This window comes from Oncorhynchus tshawytscha, linkage group LG16 (assembly GCF_018296145.1).
Source record: "Oncorhynchus tshawytscha isolate Ot180627B linkage group LG16, Otsh_v2.0, whole genome shotgun sequence".
NCBI classification, from domain to species: domain Eukaryota; kingdom Metazoa; phylum Chordata; class Actinopteri; order Salmoniformes; family Salmonidae; genus Oncorhynchus; species Oncorhynchus tshawytscha.
This window is the reverse complement of record NC_056444.1, coordinates 26,435,589-26,463,140: the sequence shown is the minus strand read 5'-3', so window position 1 is coordinate 26,463,140 and position 27,552 is coordinate 26,435,589. Positions and strand designations below refer to the sequence as shown.

General features: G+C 44.0%; 1 protein-coding gene across 3 annotated transcripts in view; it reads right to left on the bottom strand.

The window, feature by feature from the left end:
• Positions 1–736: 736 nt before the first annotated feature.
• LOC112235930 (leucine zipper putative tumor suppressor 2 homolog) overlaps positions 737–27,552 on the bottom strand; it is a 116,345-nt gene continuing 89,529 nt past the window's right edge. For all 3 annotated transcript variants that reach the window (XM_042299028.1, XM_042299030.1, XM_042299029.1), the window contains 7 exons: positions 11,601–11,840; positions 10,829–11,225; positions 6,658–7,404; positions 5,580–5,702; positions 4,523–4,669; positions 3,873–4,403; positions 737–3,532 (listed from right to left, as the gene is read on the bottom strand). In XM_042299028.1, coding sequence (XP_042154962.1) covers positions 3,245–3,532; positions 3,873–4,403; positions 4,523–4,669; positions 5,580–5,702; positions 6,658–7,404; positions 10,829–11,225; positions 11,601–11,803 — 2,436 coding nt within the window. In that variant the 5' untranslated portion in view covers positions 11,804–11,840 and the 3' untranslated portion in view covers positions 737–3,244. The remainder of the gene's footprint in view (positions 3,533–3,872; positions 4,404–4,522; positions 4,670–5,579; positions 5,703–6,657; positions 7,405–10,828; positions 11,226–11,600; positions 11,841–27,552) is intronic.

Genomic DNA, 27,552 nt, shown 5'->3' with positions numbered 1-27,552 from the left:
AAAAAGCTTATTTCTTAAATTTGTTTACATCCCTGTTAGTGAGCATTTCTCCTATGCTAAAATAATCCAACCACTTTACAGGTATGGCATAAAAAGAAGCTGTTTAAATATGATTATTACACAGGTGCACCTTGTGCTGGGGACAATAACAGGCTACTTTAAAATGTGAAGTTTTGTCACACAACACAATGCCACAGATGTGTCAGGTTTTGAGGGAGAGTGCAATTGGCAGCTGACTGCAGGAATATCCACCAGAGCTGTTGCCAGAAAATTAAATGTTCATTTGTCTACCATAAGCCACCTCACACATCGTTTTAGAGAATTTGGCAGTACGTCCAACTGGTCTCAGAACCGCAAACCACGTGTAACCACGCCAGCCCAGGACCTCCACATCCGGCTTCTTCACCTGAGATTGTCTGGGGGGGTATTTATGTCATTAATAAAGCTCTTTTGCGGGGAAAACATTGTCTGGGCCTGGCTCCCCAGTGGGTGGGCCTATGCCCTCCAAGGCCCACCCATGGCTGCACCTGTGCCCAATCATGTGAAATCCATAGATTAAAGCCTGATGAATTTATTTCAATTGACTGATTTCCTTGTATGAACAGTAACTCAGTAAAATCTTTGAAATTGTTGCATGTTGCGTTAATATTTTTGTCTGTTTGCATGTTGCGTTTATATTACAGTATGTTTAATCACAATGCAGCTTGTTCAACAAAAGATTATGGAGTATGTAAAATATGATGTAAAAAATGATTTTAATGCATGCAATAGATCACTCCACTCTTTCTAGACCTTTTCCAATTCTGATTGATCATCTCATTGGGATATGTGTGGTGCTGCAAAGATATATAGAAATCTTTATTATACTTTGTATATTAAACCCACAATGGTACCGGTGTTACCACAAAATATCTTCAGGTGCTATATAAAAAATATACACATCATCATCATAGATCATATTGATTTTTATTTATCTGTTTAAGAATCTTTTTTATATACTTTGTTTTACTCTGTAATACAAAAGATCACACCTCTAGTTGAATCCATTCTTATGAGAAAGCACAACTGAAGACTGCCTTATTTATTCAGGAACCAGCATAGACATAGAATTACATTATAGTAATTATATTTCTATGGTTCCTAGTGGCTGCCAATATGTTGACCAGAGATTTCAGTCCAATCCCCCTTGGATCTCCCAAGGCAATAATATAACCAGTGTAACAAGTCCATAATGACCGGGGTGTCATGCCTTAGGCTAATCTATCATGCAATGTCCAGCACATCCCCCTACATTATCAGGACTGACTCTGACAGACAGGGAAAGACATGCAATCATGCCATCCACATTATCTACATGTCAGTGAGGGAGTCCCACAGTCAGGGACAGGAAGACTAGGAAGTGTTATTTGGCTTTTTTGAGTGAGGGAGGGAGGTCTTGTAATACTCGGAAGAGTATTCACAGTCCAGAGTGTGTGAGAGAGGACAAGGGAGGGAGGCCTACAGTACAGTTTGACAATGATGTTTTGTTGCTTTCACTGTGATACCATCAGGGACAGTGCCACCAAAGGCTTCCTGATCCACGACCCCTGACCTCATGGATCCAAGAAGGCTCCATAACAGTCCCAGCAGCCGATGCAGCATCAATATCTTTGACGGGCAGCTTTAGGTTTAACCAATAAATGTTTGTTTCTTCTTTTGATATGAAAGTCTGTGCTAGTTAACAGGAAAGAGACAGATTTGTTTCTTCCTTTCATATGAGAGTGAGATCTCCCAAGCTGAACTCCCTCTTATTGCTACATGCTTCTATCTCTTCTGTGTCCATACAAAGGGGTCAACTACATGAGAAAGACAGAACAGTCACGTCCAGAACTGAAAAGAGCATTATGAGTTTTTGTGCAAAATTATCCCATGTATTCTCTTGGTGTAGCCTAGTTTGTGCCTTAGCCGGTGTTGATAACTGAATGGTTGCACTTGCTATGTGCCAAGAATCGTTATACATTCCATTAAAATACTCCAGTGTTTCTGTAACTCAAAAAAGACCAGGCTGTCGCTTAAAATTGCTACTTCTAGATGAGTTGATGATCCATTGAATACTGTATATATAACATGAGAACACATTGTAAAAGTGGAACATTGTCCTGTGGACAAACGTAAACACAGTCGAGGGGTGATGTCATAATTATGTGCTGGTCGTCAGGTAGTCACCCCTGTGTGCTATATAAAGATATGATTTCACTTGACTTGATCTGAGATTTGTGCCCTTTATCTGAGACCCCCATTGCTTTCAATGCCCTGATTTGAGCAAGGTTTGAGTGATGCCTGCTTGTTTCTCAAGTCAAAAGCCATAGTATACGTCCCATAGAGTGCTGGTACTATAGCTGGGCAATCAAACCCATGTGAGAAGGCAAGGAGGATGTGTTGGTCTGAGGGTGAATCTCAATCTGGAAAGGAAACCACTTTAAACTGTTGAGATACACCCTAAACTTCTTTCAAGTCCGAATGGCGAAGTGATGGAGTCCTTTCTGACTGCAGGTAGTCAGCTGTTAGCTGTTCCTGTGAGGGCCTAGAGGAGGGTGCATCCCAGTGTCTAGTGGAGTAAATCAACCCTGAGACAGAGATGCTCCCTGTCCATGACAGCATACACACTTAGAGAAAAGAGTTCCAAAAGTATACTTCGGCTGTCCCCATGGGGAACCCTTTTTGGTTTGAGGTTCTGCATGGAACCTAAAGGGTTCTATCTGGAACCAAAACTAGTTATTCAAGGGGTTATCCTATGGGAACAGACGAGAACCCTTTTAGGTTCTAGATAACACATATTTTCCTAAGAGTGTAGAGAAGTAAAGAGTGCTGGTACTGTGGTTAGGGGAGTAAGTCCAGGTACACCCTCTGTAGTCTAGATGCAAATTTAAAACGGTAACCTGTTCTCTAGCCAAAATAAGTGCACTACATAGCGAATAGGGTTCCATTTTGGATGCAGACCTCTTACTAGCAGTGATGGGGAAATCAGATCAAATCAGGGTGCTGGTACTAATTGTCATGGGAGCGAGAGGACACTGGGGTTAAAACAACTCCCTATCTGGTCTCTAAATTTCGCTGGGGTTAGACAAATCCCTGTCTGGTCTCTAAATCTCACTGGGGTTAGGCAACGCCCCTGTCTGGTCTCTAAATCTCACTGGGGTTAGACAACACCCCTGTCTGGTCTCTAAATCTCACTGGGGCGAGAGGACACCCTTGTATGGTCCCTCTAAATCTCAGTAGCGGCGATCTCCTCGAAGTGGATGTCGTTGCTTCCGCTGTGGACGTCGTAGTCCTCTACATCTCTGTTCTCCAGCTCTAGACTGAGCTCTCTCATCACCCTCTCTAGATCTCTGTTCCTCCTGTACATCTGGATGTAGTTCTGCTGCAGCTGTTTCTGGTAGCGGATCACCTTTTCCTTTTCCTCCTGCCAGACCTTCCTCTCCTCCTCAAATCCTCCCAGCTGCTCCTCACTGCTCCTCCTCTCGTACATCAGCTCTGCCCTCAGCCTCTCCACCTGACACACAACACATGGATTGATTGGTTGATTAACTGATTAGTGGAATTTATTTGATCATTTCAAAATCCATATGAAGTTGTTCTCACAATGTTAAAACAATACACAACAGAGCAGTATAAAAAATAAGTATTATTCAAGCACTATTCTCCAATGAAAATGGTTAAAAATGGATTGGTCGGTCATTGTTTTTCCAAGTGTGTGGTTTTAACATGCATTACAGTGCAGGTTTTACTGTCTGAACACCAATAGAGAAACCACAGAAACTAGTGCAATGGTGTGAGGGATGGGGGTTCATATGAAACTGAAAGAAAGTATAAACATCGTTGTTGGAGCTCACCTGTTGCCTGAGTCCCAGCACAGCTTCAGCACTCTGCCTCTGAGCCTTGGTCTCATCACTCTCCCCTCCCCAACCCAGCCTCCCCTCCTCCACCTCTCGGTACCCCACAGAGGGGCAGAGGCCCCCCCTTCCACCCCTCACACCCCCACGCCCCTGGGGGAGGGGCAGGCTCATACATTGGCCCTTAGTGGCTGGTGCCTGGCCTCCAGGAATATAACCTCCTCCCTGATTGGCCAGGGTATCTCGGAGGTGCGCCAAATCTTCCTCCAAGCGTCCGACTTTCTCGCGGAGCAGCTCGGCTTCGCTCTTCCTGCGCTGGAGCTCATTCTCGCAGACCTCCAGCTCCAGGGAGCGTGTTCGTAGGGCCGACCCAGCCTCCTGGGTCGTAGCCTGGCAGTTCTGGAGATCGGACCTGACCTCTCTCAACTGGGACTTCAGGACCACCAGCTCCCCGCCCTTCTGGCTCAGCTCTGACTGGCTCTCCTTCAGTTGCTGTTTCAAAAGGGAGATCTCACCTGATTTCTGACACACCTGGGGAGGGAGGGAGGGAAGGAAGGTGGAAATGAGGGAGAATAAATATTTTGTGAATATTGAGATCACTTACCTTGAAATGATGTACATGAATCAACCCTAATGCCTGACCCACCCACCTCCCACTTGGTCTCTTCTAGGCGTGGTCCCAGCTGGGTCTGCTCTCTCTGTATAGAGGCACACCTCCTCTCCAACTCTTCCCTGTCCTGCAGCAGAGAGGAGAAGTCCTCCTGCAGCTTCTTCTTCTCCTGCTGCAGTTGGAACACCTGAAATAAAGACACAGACAGTTACATGCTGACCACACCGCTCGCGTCACACGTGTGTGAGCATTGCAAAATAAATTGTAACATACATGTTATTCAATTATTGCACCCCCACTGCTCGCGTGCGCCATTGAGAGTCTGTGTTGCCAAGCACTAATATAGAAGTCAGTTCTATTTGTGACGCTGAACGGAGTACAAGTCCTGCCTCTCCCATCTTCTCATTGGTGTATAGAAGAAGATACCCACGTGCCATCTCCTCATTGGTTATGCCCACATGGGTAATTGAAAAAAGAACTGAGTTTGGTCAGTCACCGTGGTAACTATGGAAGTTAGATGCCAATCGCCATGTAAAGTCCAAAGAAGAAAAGGCCTGGAAGGAGGAGAGATGACTAGAAATGATTCGGTTGACCATTTTAAGTGTGGATTAATTGTCGGGAGTAGAGGACCTTGTGCATTTCAGGTAAAATAACAACTCAACGTTTATATCCCAGGACAAATTAGCTAGCAACAGCAAGCTAGCTAAATAGGACAAATTAGCTAGCAACTGCAAGCTAACCAGCTAAATTGCCAAAAATGTTTAATGCTTTTCAACCTGTCCCCAAATTAATATAATTGGTTCAGAGTTTGTTTTGATATTTTAACCTGCGTGTCAGGATCGTGTTTGGTGTGGGGGAACAAAATCAATTTGCGCACAATGGCGCACGTGCGCGGCCGATTTGGGTACTGTGTTAGGGTGACATTTTGACAGAAAATTAAGAAATTAAGAAATGCTACCAAAACAGAAGCAACATATCATACAGTAATAAACAATAATAATAATAATAGCTTTTTATGTAACTTGCAACAATACCTGTCACACAAAGAAGGGCCCTGCTTCCCAAACTCAGTTGACTGAAGTATCTCTGTCTGTTACCTGTAGCTGTAAGGCCTGTTGTACTCTCTGGGCCTTCTGTGAAGCCTGTTTCATCTCAGAGGAACAGCTCTGTCTCAGCTCTTCCAGCTCTCTCTCACAGCGAAGCTGCTTCTCCTCGTATACCTACAAGACAGGAGGTCAGGGGTTAGACGTCACAGTTTAGAGGTTACATACAGACTGTGAACCAGCACTAGTATGGCACAAAAGTATACACTGAACAAAAATATAAATGTAACATGTTGGTGCCATGTTTCATGAGCTGGAATAAAAATGTCCATACGCACAATAAGCTTATTTTTCGCAAATTCTGTGCACAAATTTGTTTACATCCCTGTTAGTGAGCATTTCTCCTTTGCCAAGTTAATCCATCCATCTGACAGGTGTGGCATATCAAGAAGCTGATTAAATAACATGATCATTACACAGGTGTTCCTTGTGCTGGGGACAATAAAAAGCCACTCTAAAATATGCAGTTTTGTCACCTAACACAATGCCACAGATGTCTCAAGTTTTGAGGGAGCGTGTAATCGGCATGCTGATTGCAGGAATGTCCACCAGAGCTGTTGCCAAAGAATTTAATGTTCATAAGCCACATCCCACGTCGTTTTAGAGAATTTGGCAGTACGTCCAACATGCCTCACAACCGCAGACCATGTGTAACCACGCCAGCCCAGGACCTCCACATACAACTTCTTCACCTGTGGGATCATCTGAAACCAGCCACCCGGACAGCTGATGAAACTGAGGAGTATTTCTGTCTGTAATAAAGCCCTTTTGTGGGAAAAAAAAATTCTGATTGGCTGGGCCTGGCTCCCAAGTGGGTGGGTCTAGGCCCTCCCAGGCCCATCCATGGCTGCGCCCCTGCCCAGTCATGTGAAATCCATAGATTAGGGCCTAATGAATTTATTTAAATATCAACTTTATCATTGAAATTGTAGCATGTTTCATTTATATTTGTGTTCAGTATAGATGGAATAATTGAGCTTAGTAATAGAACCAGCAGAAATTACAGAAACAAACATTTGAATCATATTGCTCCTCGAGGCAACACTTTAGGCCTGCTTAAATCCCCTCTCACCTGACAGATGGCGGCCTCGTTCTCGTCCAGGTTCTCTCTGAGTTGCTGCAGCTCCAGGTCTCTCTCCCTCAACTTCTCCTCCAGCTCCCTCACCACCCCCTCGTAACCCTCCAGGGTCGGGGGCGAGCGCCCACATGACCCGCTGTCTGACAGGGGCTGGCCTCGCCCACTCAGCGACCCTGTGCTCTTACTGGACGATGACCGCCCACTGTCCGAGTTTGAGTGACCGTGGGAGGTAGAGTGGGCGTGACCTCCGTTGATCCCCGACCCTCCGTTTGTGGTGGTGGTTCTCCCAGGATCCGGGCCCACCCTGGACCCCCCAGACCCTGAACCCGACCCGGAGGCCTCGCTATTGGCCAGGCTGAAGCCATTGCTGCTGTGGGTGGGCAGGCTGGACAGGGAGTTACGGCCAGAGTCTGACATGGAGCAGGAATGGCTGTTGCGAGCATTGCGTCCTCCGCTGTATGAGTTCCTCTTGCTATCTGAGGAAGAAGACGAGCCGACCAGAGATACAACGTTCCCGTAGCTCCCAGTGCCATTGACCACGTTATTGAACACGGTATTCAAGTTATTGACCACTGTATTTCCATTATTCCCATTGATCGACAGGGGCAAGAGGAGGTTGAGGCTGCCTTGGCTCTCAGAGAGGTTGCCCCCTGGTCTCGGGGAGAGGTATTGCACCGAGTGGCGGTTCTTCGGGACCACCGGTTTGAATGCGGTGGGACGGATCAGAATCTTCTCCATGTTCTGCAATGGAAGACAGTTTTTGTTAATGAAGACAGTATTTGTTAATGAAGAGAGTATTTGTTAATGAAGACAGTATTTGTTAACCTCCCTAGGGGGTGTGGGATGGTAGCGTCCCACACCTGGCCAACATCCACCTGGCCAACATCCAGTGAAATTGCAGAGCGCCAAATTCAAAAACAGAAATACTCACTATAAAAATGTATAAAACATACAAGTGTTACACATCAGTTTAAAGATTAACTTCTTGTTAATCCAACCACGGTGTCACATTTAAAAAAGGCTTTACCGTGAAAGCATTCCATGCAATTATCTGAGAACAGCACCCAGCAGAGAAATCATTACAAACAGTTACCAGCCAAGTAGAGAAGTTACAAAAGTCAGAAATAGCAATAAAATGAATCACTTAGCTTTGATGATCTTCATATGGTTGCACTCACAAGACTCCCATTTACTCAATAAATGTTTGTTTTGTTCGATAACGTCCCTCTCTATATCCAAAAACCTCGCATTTTGTTCAGTAATCCGCAGTCACAACAGGCAGACGAAAAATCCCAAAAGTATCAGTACAGTTCGTAGAAACATATCAAACGATGTTTATAATCAATCCTCAGGTTGCTTTTAGTCATAATAATCAATAATATTTCAACCGGACAAAAGCTTTGTCAATAAAAACCTCTGGGACACTGCAGTGTCCACTCATTCAGAGTGGTCTTACTCCCTCATTTTTCAGAATACAAGCCTGAAACAATTTCAAAGACCGTTGACATCTAATGGAAGCCATAGGAAGTGCAATTTGAGTCCTAAGTCAATGGATACTGTAACAGCATTCAATAGAAAATTACAAACATAAACAAATCCCACTTCCTGGATGGATTTTTCTGAGGTTTTCACCTGCCATATCAGTTCTGTTATACTCACATACATTATTTTACCAGTTTTGGAAACTTTAGAATGTTTCTATCCAAATCTACCAATTATATGCATATTCTATTTTCTGGGCCTGAGTAGCAGGCAGTTTACTTTGGGCACGCTATTCATCCGGAGGTGAAAATAGTGCCCCCTACCCTAGTGAAGTTAATGAAGACAGTATTTGTTCACGGAAGACAATATTTGTTAATTGTTTCTGTTGTTCATACAGTGGGGCAAAAAAGTATTTAGTCAGCCACCAATTGTGCAAGTTCTCCCACTTAAAAAGATGAGAGTAATTTTCATCATAGGTACACTTCAACTATGACAGACACAATGAGAATGTTTTTCTCCAGAAAATCACATTGTATGATTTTTAATGAATTTATTTGCAAATTATGGTGGAAAATAAGTATTTGGTCAATAACAAGTGTTTATCTCAATACTTTGTTATATACCCTTTGTTGGCAATGACAGAGGTCAAACGTTTTCTGTATGTCTTCACAAGGTTTTCACACACTGTTGCTGATATTTTGGCCCATTCCTCCATGCAGATATCCACTAGAGCAGTGATGTTTTGGGGCTGTTGCTGGGCAACACGGACTTTCAACTCCCTCCAAAGATTTTCTATGGGGTTGAGATCTGGAGACTGGCTAGGCCACTCCAGGACCTTGAAATGCTTCTTACGAAGCCACTCCTTCGTTGCCCGGGCGGTGTGTTTGGGATCATTGTCATGCTGAAAGACCCAGCCACGTTTCATCTTCAATGCCCTTGCTGATGGAAGGAGGGTTTCACTCAAAATCTCATGATACATGGCCCCATTCATTCTTTCCTTTACACGGATCAGTCGTCCTGGTCCCTTTGCAGAAAAACAGCCCCAAAGCATGATGTTTCCACCCCCATGCTTCACAGTAGCATGACAATGATCCCAAACACACCGCCCGGGCAACGAAGGAGTGGCTTCGTAAGAAGCATTTCAAGGTCCTGGAGTGGCCTAGCCAGTCTCCAGATCTCAAGCCCATAGAAAATCTTTGGAGGGAGTTGAAAGTCCGTGTTGCCCAGCAACAGCCCCAAAACATCACTGCTCTAGAGGATATCTGCATGGAGGAATGGGCCAAAATACCAGCAACTGTGTGTGAAAACCTTGTGAAGACTTACAGAAAACGTTTGACCTCTGTCATTGCCAACAAAGGGTATATAACAAAGTATTGAGATAAACTTTTATTATTGACCAAATACTTATTTTCCACCATAATTTGCAAATAAATTCATTAAAAATCCTACAATGTGATTTTCTGGATTTTTTTTCTCATTTTGTCTGTCATAGTTGAAGTGTACCTATGATGAAAATTACTCTCATCTTTTTAGGTGGGAGAACTTGCACAGTTGGTGGCTGACTAAATTATTTTTTGCCCCACTGTATCAAGTGCATTTCCAGAAAACTCACTTTAATACATCTTAACATTGTTGTTTTTCATGATAAATAATGAATTATTATCATGTTCATGATTTTCCTTATTGCCTGATATCAAAATCAATTGAATCTAGACAAGGCCCTCTCAATCCTATAGCATCATAGCTCTGACCAACACTTTACTGGCATTTCCTTGTTAAATAAAGGGAAAGAAATATAAAAGAAACTGACATTGGTGATTTATACCAGCAGTGTTAATTAGAAATGCCTGGTCTCCCCCCGTTGAAGACAGGCACACTTATAGGACGGAAGGTCATTCTGAATGCTCTGATTGGCTTCATTAATATTCATAGGTTTCCAGTAAGCAGCTTTTCTAATGATTTTGAGTATGTCACGACATGAGAGAGAGAGAGAGACAGGGGGGAGGAGAGGGTGGAGAGAGGAAGAGAAAGTTGTAGGGACGGAGAGAGAGAGAGATAGGGACGGATCAAGAGAAGGAGGAGAGAGAGACAGAGAAAGACAGCTCTCTACACAGGTTCGGTAAGTGGTTTTCTTAATGGTTTCCCTCAGCCCTCATTGAGTGCGTCAGAGAATATGAGATAGCTCTGACATTGATTATATAGATGCGAGGTGACTGACTGTTAAAAGATCTATAGCCAGCATTGTCTGAGCTGTGATCATGGTTCCCGCTCTATAAATAGAAATGAATAGCCAATCAGAGAGCAAAGAGGATCTAAGGTAAAACATGTCGCATAGTAGCACCTCACCACCGGTGCTGTTTATTAGCTGGGAGTAGTTGGTTAATAGTGAGGTGATGAAATCTTCACTTCACCATTATATAGAAGTATTATTAGTTAGCTAGACTCTATGTTCTGTATATGAGCTTAGTGAGGATTTTACAAGCGAAACTTACAATTGAGAAAGAAAAAAAAGTATACTAATGATAGGCTTAATAAACACAATGACAATGCATGGGCATTACCAACAGGAAGCTGGGATGGTCTTTTCTTGACTATATAGTTAATATAGGACTTATTAGGGGTACCCAGATACCACAAGCTCGGAAACCACTTGACATTTTGGGAATCCCCCTCCGAAACTCACCTTCTCCAGTTTTCCCGACACAGGGATGAGTTTGGGCGGCGGCCCGCTGATATTCCTGTTGAGACCTCGGTTATTCCTCTGCTCCTCCGAGTCGCTACACGGACTCCCCACCGTCACCACATGGTTATCATTCACCTCCTCCCTCACAAACCCATAGTTCCCATTCCCTCCACTACCACCACCTCCTCCAGCCACACACCCAGCCCCCCCAGCAGATTTACCCGCCCGAGGCTGCTTCTTGGTGGGCAGTGGTGGCGGCTGGAGCTTGGTGGGCTGGAGCTGGGTCTGGTTGTTGATGATCAGTAGTTGTTCCAGGGAGCTCCCGCTGGGCAGGGTGTTGCTATCACCCTGGAGCTTGAAACAATTGGTAGTTGGGGTGTTACGGCGTGGCTTAGTGCTGAAATAAAAATAATTATCATTTAGAATAATCATTGATAAGAATTACAGTATACAGCACTTTTCCAGTAGCTCTTTTCCATAGTAAGGGAAGAATCACTAGCCTGGCCCCAGGTCTGTTTGTGCTCTTATTTGGTATGATAATCCCATAAGGAGTTGTCAATAGAGCAGAAACAAGGCAAAAGACTGGCATCCAGGCTAGAAAATCACCTTGTCCACACCCAATATACTCTGAGGGCCAGATCTGTTTGTGCTACCATGCCAACTACTTGTCACTTATTCTCAAGCCATGTTTGTCTTGACCAGGACAGCAATAAAGTGGGCAAGGGCATGAACAGACTGGCACCCGGGCTACGACCGATGAGTAGCACCCTACCTGAACTCTCTGGCAGCCCGGCAGTGTCGCTGCTCCTGATGGGTCCGGCCAGAGATGAGGCTGCTGACGGAGCCCATGGTGGCTCCAGGGACAAAGGGGCCACAGGGCCCTCCGACGACAGGGGAGAGGTTGACGATATGGAGGCTTGTGGGAGGCTTGGGGTGGTCAGTCACAGACACAGGCAGGGTCTGAACCAGAGCCATGTTACCTGGACAACACCAGACATACACCCAACACACTCTGCAGAGAGAGAGAGAGAGAGAGGCAGTAACACAATTAGACCCAACCCAATTAAGAGAAAATAAGAATATATTTACACATTGCAAAGAATGAACACAAAAACTGAGCAAACCAGAATGCTATTTGGCCCTAACCAGAGAGTGCAAAGTGGCAGAATACCTGACCACTGTGACTGCCCAATTATTAAGGAAAGCTTTGACTATGTACAGACTCAGTAAGCATAGCCTTGCTATTGAGAAAGGCCACTGTAGGCAGACCTGGCTCTCAAGAGAAGACAGGCTATGTGCTCACTGCCCACAAAATGAGGTGGAAACTGAGCTGCACTTCCTAACCTCCTGCCCAATGTATGACCATTTTAGAGACATGTATTTCCCTCAGATTACACAGATACACAAAGAATTCAGATAAACTCCCATATCGACTGGGTGAAATACCACGGTGTGTCATCACGACATGAAGAATTGTGACCTGTTGCCACAAGAACAAACACCGTTGTAAATACAATCCATATTTACGTTTATTTATTTTCCCTTTTGTACTTTTTGCACATCGTTACAACACTGTAAATAGACATAAAACAACATGTGAAATGTCTCTATTCCTTTGGAACTTTTGTGGGTGTAATATTTACTGTTTACTGTTCATTTTATATTGTTTATTTCACTTTTGTTTATAATCTATTTCACTTGCTTCCGCAATGTAAACATATGTTTCCCATGCAAATGAATCCATTTGAATTTAATTGAGATAGAAAGAGAGATAGAGAGAAAAGTTGAATTTCAATGGAATTTTGTCAGGTCATCATGACGGCTACTGTTGGCTTCTTCACTGATACAGTTAAAATGTCACACTCAAACCATCAGTATAGGAAACAGAGATAGAGAGTGTGTGCAGAGGGTAGAGAGAGTTCAATATCTTTTGTGTGTGTGTGTGTGTGCTTGGTGTTTAATTTCCAGCCAATATTATGCTAGTGTGAGTTGCCTCGGGGACATTTTATATTTAGCCTGTTGTGCATCGCTCAAAGCTGTCTGGCCAAGAGGGATAATACAACCCAACTATGATGGCACACTGCATGTCAGAGCCATCAGTCACACACACACACACACACACACACACACACACACACACACACACACACACACACACACACACACACACACACACACACACACACACACACACACACACACACACACACACACACACACACACACACACACACACACACACACACACACACACACACACACACACACACACACACACACGTTTAGCAGATGTTATTGCGAGTGTAGCGAAATGCTTGTGCTTCTAGTTCTGACAGTGCAGCAATATCTAAGAAGTAATATCTAACAAGTAATATCTAACAATTTCACAACAAATACCTATTACACATAAATCTAAGTAAAGGAATAGAATTAAGAATATATAAATATATGGACGAGTAATGTCAGAGCGGCATAGACTAAGATACAGTAGGATAGAATACAGTATATACATATGAGATGAGTAATGCAAGATATGTAAACATTATTAAAGTCACATTATTAAAAGTGACTAGTGTTCCATTTATTAAAGTGGCCAATGATTTCAAGTCTGTATATGTAGGCTGCAGCCTCTCTGTGCTTGTCAGAGCCGTGTGTATAGGTGGCAGGGAAGTCAGGCGCAGGAGAGTCAAACGGAGTGTAAATGGAGTCTTTTAATATATGTCCACTTAACATGCTCCAAACACTAAATACGTACATACATAAATGAACATGGGTACGAGGACCCGTCGCGCACCTATACAACATAAACAACACTGACATAAAACAATCTCTGACAAAGACATGAGGGGAAACCGAGGGTTAAATACACAACATGTCATGAATGGGATTGAAACCAGGTGTGTGGGAAGACAAGACAAAACCAATGGAAAATGAAAAATGGATCAATGATGGCTAGAAGGCCGGTGATGTCGACCGCCGAGCACCGCCTGAACAAGGAGAGGCAACGACTTCAGCAGAAGTCGTGGCAGTGCTAGTGATGGCTGTTTAACAATCTGATGATAGAAGGTTTGAGATAGAAGCTGTTCTTCAGTCTCTCGGTCCCAGCTTTGATGCACCTGTACTGACCTCGCCTTCTGGATGATAGCAGGCTGAACAGGCCGTTGGCTTGGGTGGTTAAAATCAAATCAAACTGTATTTGTCACATGCGCCGAATACAAGTGTAGACCTTACCGTGAAATGCCTTCTTACACGCCCTTAACCAATAATTCAGTTCAAGAAGAGTTAAGAATGTACTTACCAAATAAACTAAAGTAAAAAATAATAATAACCTAACAATAACGAGGCTATATACAGGGGGTACCTGTACCGAGTCAGTGTGCGGTGGTACAGGTTAGAGGTCATTTGTACATGTAGGTAGGGGTGAAGTGACTATGCAATCATAATAAACAGTGAGTAGCAGCAGTGTAAAAGCAAATGGAGAGGGGGTGATCAATGTAAGTAGTCCGGTGGTCATCTGATTAGTTGTTCAGCAGTCTTATGGCTTGGGTGTAGAAGCTGTTAACTTCACTAGGGTAGGGGGCAGCATTCGGAATTTTGGATGAAAAGCGTGCCCAAATTAAACTGCCTGCTACCTACTCAGGCCCAGAAGCCTATAGGATATGCATATAATTAGTAGATTTGGATAGAAACCACTCTAAAGTTTCCAAAACTGTTAAAATAATGTCTGAGTATAACAGAACTGATATGGCAGGCGAAAACCTGAGGAAAATCCATCCAGGAAGTACTATTATTTTGAAAGGCTGTTTTTCCATTGTAAGCCTATCCCCCATACAAAGACTTAGGACCCAGCTCACGATCTCTATGGCTTCTTCTACATGTGGCCAGTCTTTAGGCATTGTTTCAGGCTTTTACTCTGAAAAATGAGGGAGATACAGCACTTTCAATGAGTGGACAGTGGAAATTTCCTGACATGAGTCCAGCGTGTGATCGGGAGTGCGCCTTTCTTGTTTCTCATTTTCTATTGACGAGGCTTTTGTCCGGTTCAAATATTATTGATTATTTATGACAAAAACAACCTGAGGATTGATTTTAAACATCGTTTGACATGTTTCTACAAACTTTTTTTGTACTTTTTTGACTTTTCGTCTAGGTGTTGAGAGCGCGCATTGTGCCTTTGGAATACTGAACTAAACTAACCAACAGAACGAGGTTTTTGGACATAAGGGACATTATCGAACAAAACAAACATTTATTGTCTAACATGGAGACCTGGGAGCGCCACCAGATGAAGATAATCAAAGGTAAGTCATTAATTTTAACGCTATTTCTGACTTTTGTGACACCTCTCCTTGGTTGAAAAATGGCTGTAATGGTTTTCTGTTGCTAGGCACTGTCCTAACATAATTGTGTGGTGTGCTTTCGCGCTAAAGCCTTTTTGAAATCTGACACAGCGGCTGGATGTTTATCTTTAATCCTATGTATAAAACTTCTATTTTTCATCAATGTTTATGATGAGTATTTCTGTAATTTGACGTGGCTCTGAAATTTCACCGGATGTTTGTTTGAGACAATGATTACTGTACATAATGCGCCAATTTCAACTGAGGTTTTTGGACATAAAGATTAACTTTATCGAACAAAACACACATTGTGAGCCCTCTCCTTGGCTGGAAAATGGCTGTATGTTTTTTTGTGACTAGGCGCTGAACTAACATAATCGCATGGTGTGCTAACGTAGTAAAGCCTTTTTGAAATCGGACACTGTGGCTGGATTTACAAGAAGTTTATCTTTAAAATGGTGTATAATACTTGTATGTTTGAGGAATTTTAATTATGGGATTTCTGTTGTTTTGAATTTGGCGCCCTGCAATTTCACTTGCTGTTGTCAAGGTGGGACGCTACCGTCCCACTGGTACCAGAGAGGTTATTAAGGAGCCTTTTGGTCCTAGACTTGGCGCTCCGGTACCATGCGGTAGCAGAGAAAACTGTCTATGACTTGGGTGACTGGAGCCTGACCATTTTATGGGCTTTCTTCTGACACTGACAATTATATAGGTCCTGGACTGCAGGAAGCTTGGCCCCAGTGATGCACTGGGCCGTATGCACTACCCTCTGCAGCGCCTTACGGTCTAATGCCGAGTAGTTGCCATACCAAGAGGTGATGCAAGTGGTCAGGATGCTCTTGAGGGTGCAGCTGTAGAACTTTTTGAGGATCTGGGGACCCATGCCAAATCTTTTCAGTCTCCTGAGGGGGAAAAGATTTTGTCGTGCCCTCTTGGTGTGTTTGGACCATGATAGATCGTTGGTGATGTGGACACCAAGGAGTGGAGCTCAGACCGCCATTTCCTGTAGTCCATGATCAACTCTTTTGTCTTGCTCACATCGAGGGAGAGATTGTTGTCCTGGCACCACACTGCCAGTTCTCTGACCTCCTCCCTATAGGCTGTCTCATCGTTGTTGTGTCGTCAGCAAACGTAATGATGGTGTTGGAGTCGTGTTTGGCCACGCAGTCGTGGGTGAACAGGGAGTACAGGAGGGGACTAAGTACACACCCTTAAGGGGCCCCAGTGTTGAGGATCTGCGTGGCAGACGTGTTGTTGCCTACCCTTACCAGCTGGGGGTGGCCCGTCAGGAAGTCCAGGATATCGTTGCAGAGGGAGGTGTTTAGACCTAGGGTCCTTAGCTTAGTGATGAGCTTCGTGGGTACTATGGTGTTGAACGCTGAGCTGTAGTCAATGAACAGCATTCTCACATAGGTGTTCCTTTCGTCCAGGTGGGAAAGGGCAGTGTGGAGTGCAATTGAGATTGTGTCATCTGTGGATCTGTTGGTTGTGGTATGCGAATTGGAGTGGATATAGGGTATCCGGGATGATGCTGTTGATGTGAGCCATGACCAGTCTTTCAAGGCACTTCATGGCTACTGACGTGAGTGCTACGGGGCGGTAATCATTTAGGCAGGTTACCTTTGCTTTCTTAGGCATAGGGACTATGGTGGTCTGATTGAAACATGTAGGTATTACAGATTCAGTCAGGGAGAGGTTGAAAATGTCAGTGAAGACACTAGCCAGTTGGTCAGCGCATGCTTTGAGTACACATCCTGGTAATCCATCTGGCCCCGCGGCTTCGTGAATGTTGACCTGTTTAAAGGTCTTGCTCACATCGGCTACCGAGAGTGTTATCACACAGTCATCCAGAACAGCTGGTGCTCTCGTGCATGCTTAAGTGTTGCTTGCCTCGAAGCGCGCATAAAAGGCATTTCGCTCGCCTGGTAGGCTCGAGTCACTGGGCAGCTCGCGTCTGGGTTTCCCTTTGTAGTCCGTAATCGTTTTCAAGCTCTGCCACATCCGACGCGTGTCAGAGCAGGTGTAGTAGGATTCAATCTTAATCCTGTATTGACGCTTTGCTTGTTTGATGGTTCGTCTGAGGGCAAAGCGGGATTTCTTGTAGGCATCTGAATTAGTGTCCTGCTCCTTGAAAGCGGCAGCTCTAGCCTTTAGCTCGATGCAGATGTTGCCTGTAATCCATGTCTTCTGGTTGGTATATGTACGTACTGTCACTGTGGGGATGACGTTGTCGATGCACTTATTGACGAAGCTGATGACTGAGGTGGTATACTCCTCAATGCCATTGGTTGAATCCCAGAACATATTCCAGTCTGTACTTGCAAAACAGTCCTGTAGCGTAGCATCCACGTCATCTGACCACTACTGTATTGAGTGAGTCACTTGTACTTCCTGCTTGAGTTTTTGCTTGTAAGCAGGATTCAGGAGGATATAATTATTGTCAGATTTGCCAAATGGAGGGCGAGGGAGAGCTTTGTATGCATCTCTTTGTGTGGAGTAAAGGTACTCTAGAATTTTTTTCCCTCTGGTTGCACATGCTGGTAAAAATGTGGCATTTTTCTTGTTTGCTTTGGCCTTATAGAGTTGGTTGAGTGTGATCTTAGTGCCAGCATCGGTCTGTGGTGGTAAATAGACGGCTATGAATAATATAGATGAGAACTCTCTTGGTCTACAGCTTATCATAAGGTACTCTACCTCAGGCGGGCAATACCTCAAGACTTCTTTAATACTAGACATCGCGCACCAGCTGTTATTGACAAAAAGACACACACCCCCACTCCTCGTCTTACCAGACGTAGCTTCTCTGTTCTGCCGGTGCATTGAAAATCCCTCCAGCTCTATATTATCTGTGTCGTCGTTCAGCAACGACTCAGTGAAACATAAGATATTACAGTTCTTAATGTCCTGTTGGTAGGATAATCGTAATCGTAGATCATCAATTTTATTTTCTAATGATTGCATGTTAGCAAGTAGAATTGATGGCAGATCAGTTTACTCTGATCGCCTACGGATTCTCAGAAGGCAGCGTGATCTGCATCCTTTTTTCCTCTGTCTTTTCTTTACGCAAATGACATGGATCTGGGCCTGTTCCCGGGAGAGCAGTATATCTTTCTCATCAGACTCGTTAAAGGAAAAAGCTTCTTCCAGTTCGTGGTGAGTAATCCCAGTTCTGATGTCCAGAAGTTATTTTCGGTCATAAGAGACAGTGCCAGCAACATTATGTACAAAATAAGTTAAATAATAAGTTACAAACAACACTAAAAAACTAACAAAATAGCACAATTGGTTACAGGCATGTAAAACGTCAGCGATCCTCTTCGGCACCATTTTACACTTAACACTCAGGTTGTTGTCCTTGATGATGTTTTTGGCCTTCCTGTGACATCAGGAGCTGTAGGTGTACTGGAGGGCAGGTAGTTTGGCCCCGGTGATGCGTTATGCACGTATGAGGGTGACTGTGTGCTGAGTGAGTGTGTGTGTGTGTGTGTGTGGTATGTCGAGAATTTGACCATTTCCCAGGCCAGAATCATCATGGATCACATCCTCCTTTCACCTTCAGCCCCCCACCCCTCTCCTCACCCCCAGTCCAGCCAAGGTCTACTCTGCCTGGAATAATGGCATTAGAGGACCCTCCAGGACGGTAGGGTGCCACCCCCTACCCTAATCCTGTGACCCCAGCAGGAGTGGGCCGTAACTGGGCAGACTCCCTCCTCTCCCCCTTGACCTCCAGGGGCCAGGTTTTGTTCCTGCTACTCTGGGATACAAATCCCCAGAGCCAATTTCTCTCTGATGTTGTTCACCGATTATTTCTAAAGTTATTGAAGTAACTACTCCTCCTCCCTCACACACACATTCCCCGCTCCATTCTCCTTCACTAGTTAGACCGAGCTAAAATACACTTCACCTTCTCCTCTCCAAAACATGCTGAGAAAGTGTGTTTGTTGTCTGAGCTCTACTTTGCCTCAGATGCAGTGAGGGTAATTAGCAGAGGATGATTTGGAAGAATGCCACAAAAACACTGCAGAAGTATCTTGTTCTTTGGAAGCTTATGTAAATACATTTTGAAAAACTTTAAAGTATGACAATGCCTTAACAGAAAATGCTTTAAACTGTAACAAAGTGCCTAATGAGCTTGTCTGGTGATGCAACTCCATTCCCCATCTTTGAATAGCATCTGACGAATGACTGAAGAGATGTAAAAGAGGAATGAGGCTCCAGATACCTCTCTCTTTCTGATAGCTAGTAGATGAGACTGAAGGGTAGTGGTGTGACCGAGGATCTTTACCTCTACCTCTACCCAGATAGGAACCGTCACTGGGAAGTATATGATAAATCTGTTAATAACTCCAGGGTTGCCACAGGGAGGAAAGGATTATTACGGATATCTGAGTCACCTCTGGGATTTTACAGAATCTCTACAGACTTCCGGAATGTCTATGGTGCTCCAGAGAGAAAGAAAGGATGGAAAAGCCAGGTATTCCAATCAAGAGGCACAGCAAAGATCCCAAATCTCTTGGGAATGAGGACACTTGAGACTTAATCCTGTTTGGTTAGTGTTTGGTGTGCATACAGATACTGAGCATCATGGGTAAGAGGGGTTTTTAAGGAATGGCCATCTCCTGTCTCTGTACGCACATACACTGAGTGTACAAAACATTCTGAACACCTTCCTAATATTGAGTTGCACCCCCTTTTCCCTCAGAACAGCTTCAATTCGTTGGGGCATGTACGCTACAAAATGTCAAAAGTATTCTACAGGGCCGCTGGCCCATGTTGACTCCAATCCTTCCCACAGTTGTGTCAAGTTGGCTGGATGTCCTTTGATTGGTGGACCATTCTTGATACACACAGGAAAACTGTTCAGAGTTTAAAAAAAACAGCAGCGTTGCAGTTCTTGACACACTCAAACCAGTGCGCCTGGCACCTACTATCATAACCTGTTCAAAGGTTATTTTGGCAGTTATTTGTAAGTTTGATCATGCTAATAAAGATCTTTAACAATACAAGAATAGTGTGTACACATATAATATATTATTTCTGTACCTGCTGAGGGGAGGACGGCTCATAATAATGGCCGGAACGGAGCGAATGGAATGACATCAAACCATCTGTTTGATGTATTCGATACCATTCCACTGATTCTGCTCCAGCCATTACCACAAGCCTGTCCTCCCCAATTAAGGTACCACCAACCTCCTGTGCTCTGTACTGCCTTAGTAATCATGATTCATGACATGTCATATCAAAAGTCCCCTCAAGAACCAAGTTCTCACTAGTTGCTGTAGGGTGTCTGGCCATTTGGCTGAAGAATGCTCTCCTTCCCTCCCTGATCTTCTGTCTAGCAACAAGGATAGATAGAGTTGCAGAGAGCAGTAAATGGCAAGTAAGTTACTTCAGCATGGAGCCAACACAATGTTTCCGTGTTTCACCTCTTCTCCTCCCTCCACTCATACCTCTTTCCTGTCCATGCTTATTTTCTGCCACATCCTCTTCCTCCCTTCCTTTTTTTTCCTGTTCTGGATTATCACTCCACTGCAGTCCTGTCTTTCCTCCTGTCCCTTTCCTCTCCAACCCCATTTCCACAACGCTCCATTTCGATGTATCCTTTCCCTTACTAAGCCACCATAGCGTGACGGATCCATGGCAAAGCAACCGTGAGCAACAGGTGTAGGATATCAATCTGATTTACAGTAGGAATCCAGTAGGGCTACAAAGGGCATTAAGCAAGTTCATACGCTTTTTGTCCTTACAGCAGCTTAGGGTTAGGGTAACAGTTAGGGTTTGTGGTGAAAAGCACAGCTGTGGAACGGCAGGTAGCCTAGCGGTTAAGAGCGTTGGGCCAGTAACTGAAAAGTTGCTGGTTCGAATCCCTGAGCTGACAAGGTGCAAAATCTGTCGATGTGCCCTCAAATAAAGCACTTAACCCCAATTGCTCCTGTAAAACGCTATGGAAAAGAGTGTCTGATAAATGAGTAAAATCTACAAAAAATGCTTGCCCATATGGTGACTGTCATACTTCCCTCCTCTCTACCATGGCTAAAGTGATGACAGTTGGATCTAGGTCACAACAACAGCAAAATGGCCACACATGCGCTTCAAATCCAATTTAATTGGACACATACACATATTTAACAGATGTTATTGAGGGTATAGCGAAATGCTTGTGTTCCTCGCTCCAAGTATGCAGTAACACACACAGCTGCAGAAGCATTGTATCTGTTTATCAGATAAGATTGTGTTATCTGGAGGCAGAAATGCACACACGCACACAGGTGTTACGACCTGGATGTATAATTGATGTAAGGAGGGATTTACGTTTCATGAATACAGCTTAATTATGGGTCTCTTTGTTGATTAACGCAAAGACACACACACACACTTGAACACTTAAAGCTGCAACATTTAAAGCTCCTTGTCTTTAGTTTTGGTTTTGCGTCTTCTACTTTTGGTTTTGTACACCAGCGTCAAACAGCAGAAAATACATTATTTTTGGTTATTGAAAATACATTTCACAGCGGTTGATTATCTACACTATAGTTGCTGGTTTTGTCACATAAACTGAAATTAGGCGAACTATTAGAATTTTAACCAGGAAATGGCAGAGCGATTACTGCATAGTGCACCTTTAAAATAGATAAATTCTAAACTGACTATAGAGATCGCAATAATACACTGTCACAGTTAACGATATCAGACAGACAGATAAATGAGCAGAGAGGTGGAACACAGAGAAGAGAGAAGGGATAAGAGAGATAGAGAGATAGAGAAGAGAGCGAGAGAAGCGAGATCGTGAGTAACTCACTGACTGAGTGACTAGCTGACTCCCTGACTGGCTAAGAGAAACAGAGGTATAGGAAAAGAATGAGTGAGTCATGTTAAAGTTTAAACCATACCTAATAAGGAGCCATGTCCATTGGTCACGCATCCGCTGAAACTTTACATTCAAATCTCAGACAGGTTGAAACAGATACTGTTACTTTAACTCTTTAACAAAGAGAGATCTCCTTTCATGCCTGTCCAAAAGCTTGGAGGTTATTGCCCTTACATTCCTCCACAGAGACTGTCTGTCTGATGTCTCTGTCACCTTCCCTCACATGGCTTTTAGACCTGTAGCGCGTGTGTCCACTCCTTACTAGCTTATGGCTCCTGAGCGGCGCAGTGGTCCAAGGCACTCTGGTTCGATCCCGGGCTGTATCACAACCGGCCGTGATCGGGAGTCCCATAGGGCGGTGCAAAATTGGGCCTGCGTCGTCCGGGTTAGGGGAGGGTTTGGCTGGAGTAGGCCGTCATTGTCAATTAAAATATGTTCTTAACTGACTTGCCTAGTTAAATAGAAAAATGAAATAAAAAATAGCCTCTATGGCTGCCAGTTGGTTTCTGTGTTTGGGAGGTACGTAGCTTTGCTGAATGAATCAGTCTGCCATCAGGTTACTAACCCACTACATTAAAGTCTGCCACCAGGTTACTAACCCACTACATTAAAGTCTGCCACCAGGTTACTAACCCACTACATTAAAGTCTGCCACCAGGTTACTAACCCACTACATTAAAGTCTGCCACCAGGTTACTAACCCACTACATTAAAGTCTGCCACCAGGTTACTAACCCACTACATTAAAGTCTGCCACCAGGTTACTAACCCACTACATTAAAGTCTGCCACCAGGTTACTAACCCACTACATTAAAGTCTGCCACCAGATTACTAACCCACTACATTAAAGTCTGCCACCAGGTTACTAACCCACTACATTAAAGTCTGCCACCAGGTTACTAACCCACTACATTAAAGTCTGCCACCAGGTTACTAACCCACTACATTAAAGTCTGCCACCAGGTTAAAGTCTGCCTAACTAACCCACTACATTAAAGTCTGCCACCAGGTTACTAACCCACTACATTAAAGTCTGCCACCAGGTTACTAACCCACTACATTAAAGTCTGCCACCAGGTTACTAACCCACTACATTAAAGTCTGCCACCAGGTTACTAACCCACTACATTAAAGTCTGCCACCAGGTTTCTAACCCACTACATTAAAACGTCTTAAGGCTGCAGGGGCAGTATTGAGTAGCTTGGATGAAAGGTGCCCATATCAAACAGCCTGCTCCTCAGTCATAGTTGCTAATATTTGCATATTATTATTAGTATTGGATAGAAAACACTCTGAAGTTTCTAAAACTGTTTGAATGATGTCTGTGAGTATAACAGAACTCATATTGGCAGGCAAAATCCTGAGTTGAAATCAAAACAGGAAGTCGGAAATCTGAGCTTGAACGTATTCACCAGAGTCCCCAATGAAATCCCCTTGAGATATGAATGATGTTGCACTGCCTAGGGGTTCCACTAGATGTCAACCATCAATAGAAATTATAATGAGGCTTCTATGTTGTTGTGGGAGTGAATGAGAGCAGAATATATCAGCTGTCCATCAAGCAGCCATTTTGTGATCGCACTTTTTCCTCATGGAAAGAATATTCCGGTTGGAACTTTATTGAAGCTATTTGTCATCCTAATGATTGATTCTGTACTTAGTTTGAAATGTTTCTTCGACCGGTAATATCACTTTTTGAAGTTTTTGTCCGATATAACGCTGACCAGAATTAGCGTTTGGATATGTATACCAAACGCACTAACAAAAGAAGGTATTTGGACATAAATAACGGACATTTTCGAACAAAACAAACATTTATTGTGGACATGGGATTCCTGGAGTGCTTTCTGATGTAGATCATCAAAGGTAAGGGAATATTTATCATGTCATTTCTTGTTTATGTTGACGCCATCATGCGGCTGTGGTGTTTTTACTTTTGAGCGCCGTCTCAGATTATTGCATGCATTTCTTTTTCTGTAAAGTTTTTTTCAAATCTGACACAGCGGTTGCATTAAGGAGAGGTATATCTATAATTCCATGTGTATAACTATATTATCATCTACATTTATGATGAGTATTTCTGTTGAATGATGTGGCTATGCAAAATAACTTGATGTTTTTGGAACTAGTGAATCTAACGCGCCAATGTAAACTCTGATTTTTTTAATATAAATATGAACTTTATCAAACAAAACATGCATGTATTGTGTAACATGAAGTCCTATGAGTGTCATCTGATGAAGATAATTCAAGGTTAGTGATTCATTTTATCTTTATTTCAGCTTTTTGTGAATGCTATATTTTGCTGGAAAATGGCTGTGCTTATTGTGGTTTGGTGGAAACCTAACAGAATCGTTTGTAGTGCTTTCGCTGAAAAGCCTATTTGAAATCGGACACTTTGGTGGGATGAACAATGAGAAAAGCTTTAAAATGATATAAGACACATGTATGTTTTAGGAATTGTAATTATGAGATTTCTGTGGTTTGAATTTGGCGCCCTCTATTTTCACTGGTAGTTGTCTTATCGATCCCGGTAGTGGGATTACAGCCATAAATGGTTAAATTCTGCCACCAGGTTACTAACCCACTACATTAAAGTATGCCACCAGGTTACTAACCCACTACATTAAAGCAGGATGTCTATGCTGAAACATAGAATACACACACAAATGAAACCAGCTAGTAAACGCTGCCTGTGGTCAGATGAAACCAGCTAGTGGACGCTGCCTGTGGTTCGATGAAACCAGCTAGTGGACGCTGCCTGTGGTCAGATGAAACCAGCTAGTGAACGCTGCCTGTGGTCAGATGAAACCAGCTAGTGAATGCTGCCTGTGGTCAGATGAAACCAGCTAGTGAACGCTGCCTGTGGTCAGATGAAACCAGCTAGTGAACGCTGCCTGTGGTCAGATGAAACCAGCTAGTGAACGCTGCCTGTAGTACACCAGCAACAAAAGCCTTTTTTAAGGTCAACTTGTTGCTATTGCAAACTTCTGCTACTCTCTCTGTTTGGATCAGTTGCCATGGCACTAGAGGCCCACATGTTTATGCCCAGGGTGAAATGCAATAGAGGGAGGTTGGGAGGGAGGTTGGGAGAGAGAGAGTGAGGGAGGGCTGGAATGAGAGAAAGAAAGGAAAAAAGACAGAACGAAAGAACAAAAGAGAATGAAATAGGACACTGGGAATAGGTGAAAGAAAAAAAGAGAAAGAAAGAGTGAATGTGTGTGTGTGTGTGTCAGTCTGACAGGGGGCAGGTTGGCTCCTTAGCATCTCAAAGCATCTGGGCTCCATTATGGCCTGACTATAGAGTATAGAAACACACACACACACACACACACACACACACACACACACACACACACACACACACACACACACACACACACACACACACACACACACACAGTGAGTCCCTATGGGAGTTGAGAGAGCGAGAGGAGCAGGCAGTAATCCGTTGTAAGTGGATGTAGTCAGAGACATCAAGAAGACATAAGGAGAAACACAAACACGGGGACATCTGGGGTACAGTAGCTGTCAATCACACGAGGAGCGTCTCCAGTGGCACCACCCGGGAGTATACTGGTAGAGTGTACACAAACACACAAACAAATGCACGCAGGCAGGCACAGCAGGTGGGGTTCACTGTATGGGCATAGGAGGAGTGCTGTGATGTTGCCAAAGTGTGACAGTGGTATTGGTCTGCAGAATTAATCATTATAATTGCTACAGGGATTGATTAATCAGGCCTTGGTTGGTCATCATAGTCGTTACAGGGATTGATTAATCAGGCCTTGGCTGGTCATCATAGTCGTTACAGGGATTGATTAATCAGGCCTTGGCTGGTCATCATAGCCGTTACAGGAATTGATTAATCAGGCCTTGACTGGTCATCATAGTTGTTACAGGGATTGAATAATCAGGTCAGTGACTTTAAAAGTGGCCAGTTTTCCAACAAGTCAGTTCGTCAAATTTCTGCCCTGCTAGAGCTGCCCCGGTCGACTGTAAGTGCTGTTATTGTGAAGTGGAAACGTCTAGGAGCAACAATGGCTCAGCCGCGAAGTGGTAGGCCACACAAGCTCACAGAACGGGACCGCCGACTGCTGAAGCGTGTAAAAATTGTCTGTCCTCCGTTGCAACACTACCGAGTTCCAAACTGCTTCTGGGAGCAACGTCAGCACAAGAACTGTTCGTCGGGAGCTTCATGTAATGGTTTAACATGGTTGAGCAGCCGCACACAAGCCTAAGATCACCATGTGCAATGCCAAGCATCGGCTGGAGTGGTGTAAAGCTCGCCACCATTTGACTTTGGAGCAGTGGAAACGCGTTCTCTGGAGTGATGAATCACACTTCACCACCTGGCAGCCCGACAGACAAATCTGGGTTTGGCAGATGCCAGGAGAATGCTATCTGCCTGAATGCATAGTGCCAACTGTAAAATTTGGTGGAGGAGGAATAATGGTCTGGGGCTGTTTTCCATGGTTAGGGCAAGGCCCCTTCATTCCAGTGAAGGGAAATCTTAACACTACAGCATACAATGACATTCTAGACAATTATGTGCTTCCAACTTTGTGGCAAATATTTGGGTCTAGCCCTTTCCTGTTTCAGCATGAGAATGCCCCCGTGCACAAAGCGAGGTCCATACAGAAATGGTTTGTCGTGGAAGAACTTGACTATCCTGCACAGGGCCCTGACCTCAACCCCATCGAACACCTTTGGGATGAATTGGAACGCCGACTGTGAGCCAGGCCTAATCGCCAAACATCATTGCCCGGCTCTCTAATGCTCTTGTGGCTGAATGGAAGCAAGTCCCAGCAGCAATATTCCAACATCTAGTGGAAAGTCTTCGCAGAAGAGTGGAGGCTGTTTTAGCAGCGAAGGAGGGACCAACTCCATATTAATGCCCATGCTTTTGGAATGAGATGCTCGACGAGCAGGTGTCCACATACCTTTGGCCATGTGTGTGTATATTCATCTATTACACTTTAATCTATTATGTTCCATGTTATTTAGTCTGTGGGTGTGGCCATAAGGAATACAGTAGGAGACAGCTCTGGGGCAGATGAGGTTTACAGTTGGTCCTTAGTCAGCTGGTCAGGTCAGGTCTGGTATGTCTGGTCTGGTCTGTCTGTCTGGTCTTTCTGTTTGGTCCATCTGTCTGTTTGGTCTGGTCTGTTTGGTCTGGTCTGTCTATCTGATCTGGACTGTCTGGCCTGTATCGTCTTACCTGTCTGTCTGGTCTGATCTGTCTGGTCTGTCTATCCTTTCTGTCTATCTGATCTTGTCTGTCTGTCTGGTCTGTCTATCATTTCTGTCTGGTCTGGTCTTGTTTGGTCTGTCTGATTTGGTCTGTTCTGTCTGATCTGTTCTGTCTGATCTGGTCTAGTCTGTCTGGCATGTATTGTTTGGTCTAGTCTGGTCTGTCTGGCCTGTCTGGTCAGTCTGGTCTGTCTGTCTGGTCTGGTCTATAATTTCTGTTTATTTAGTCTGGTCAGTCTGGTCTGTCTGTCTGGTC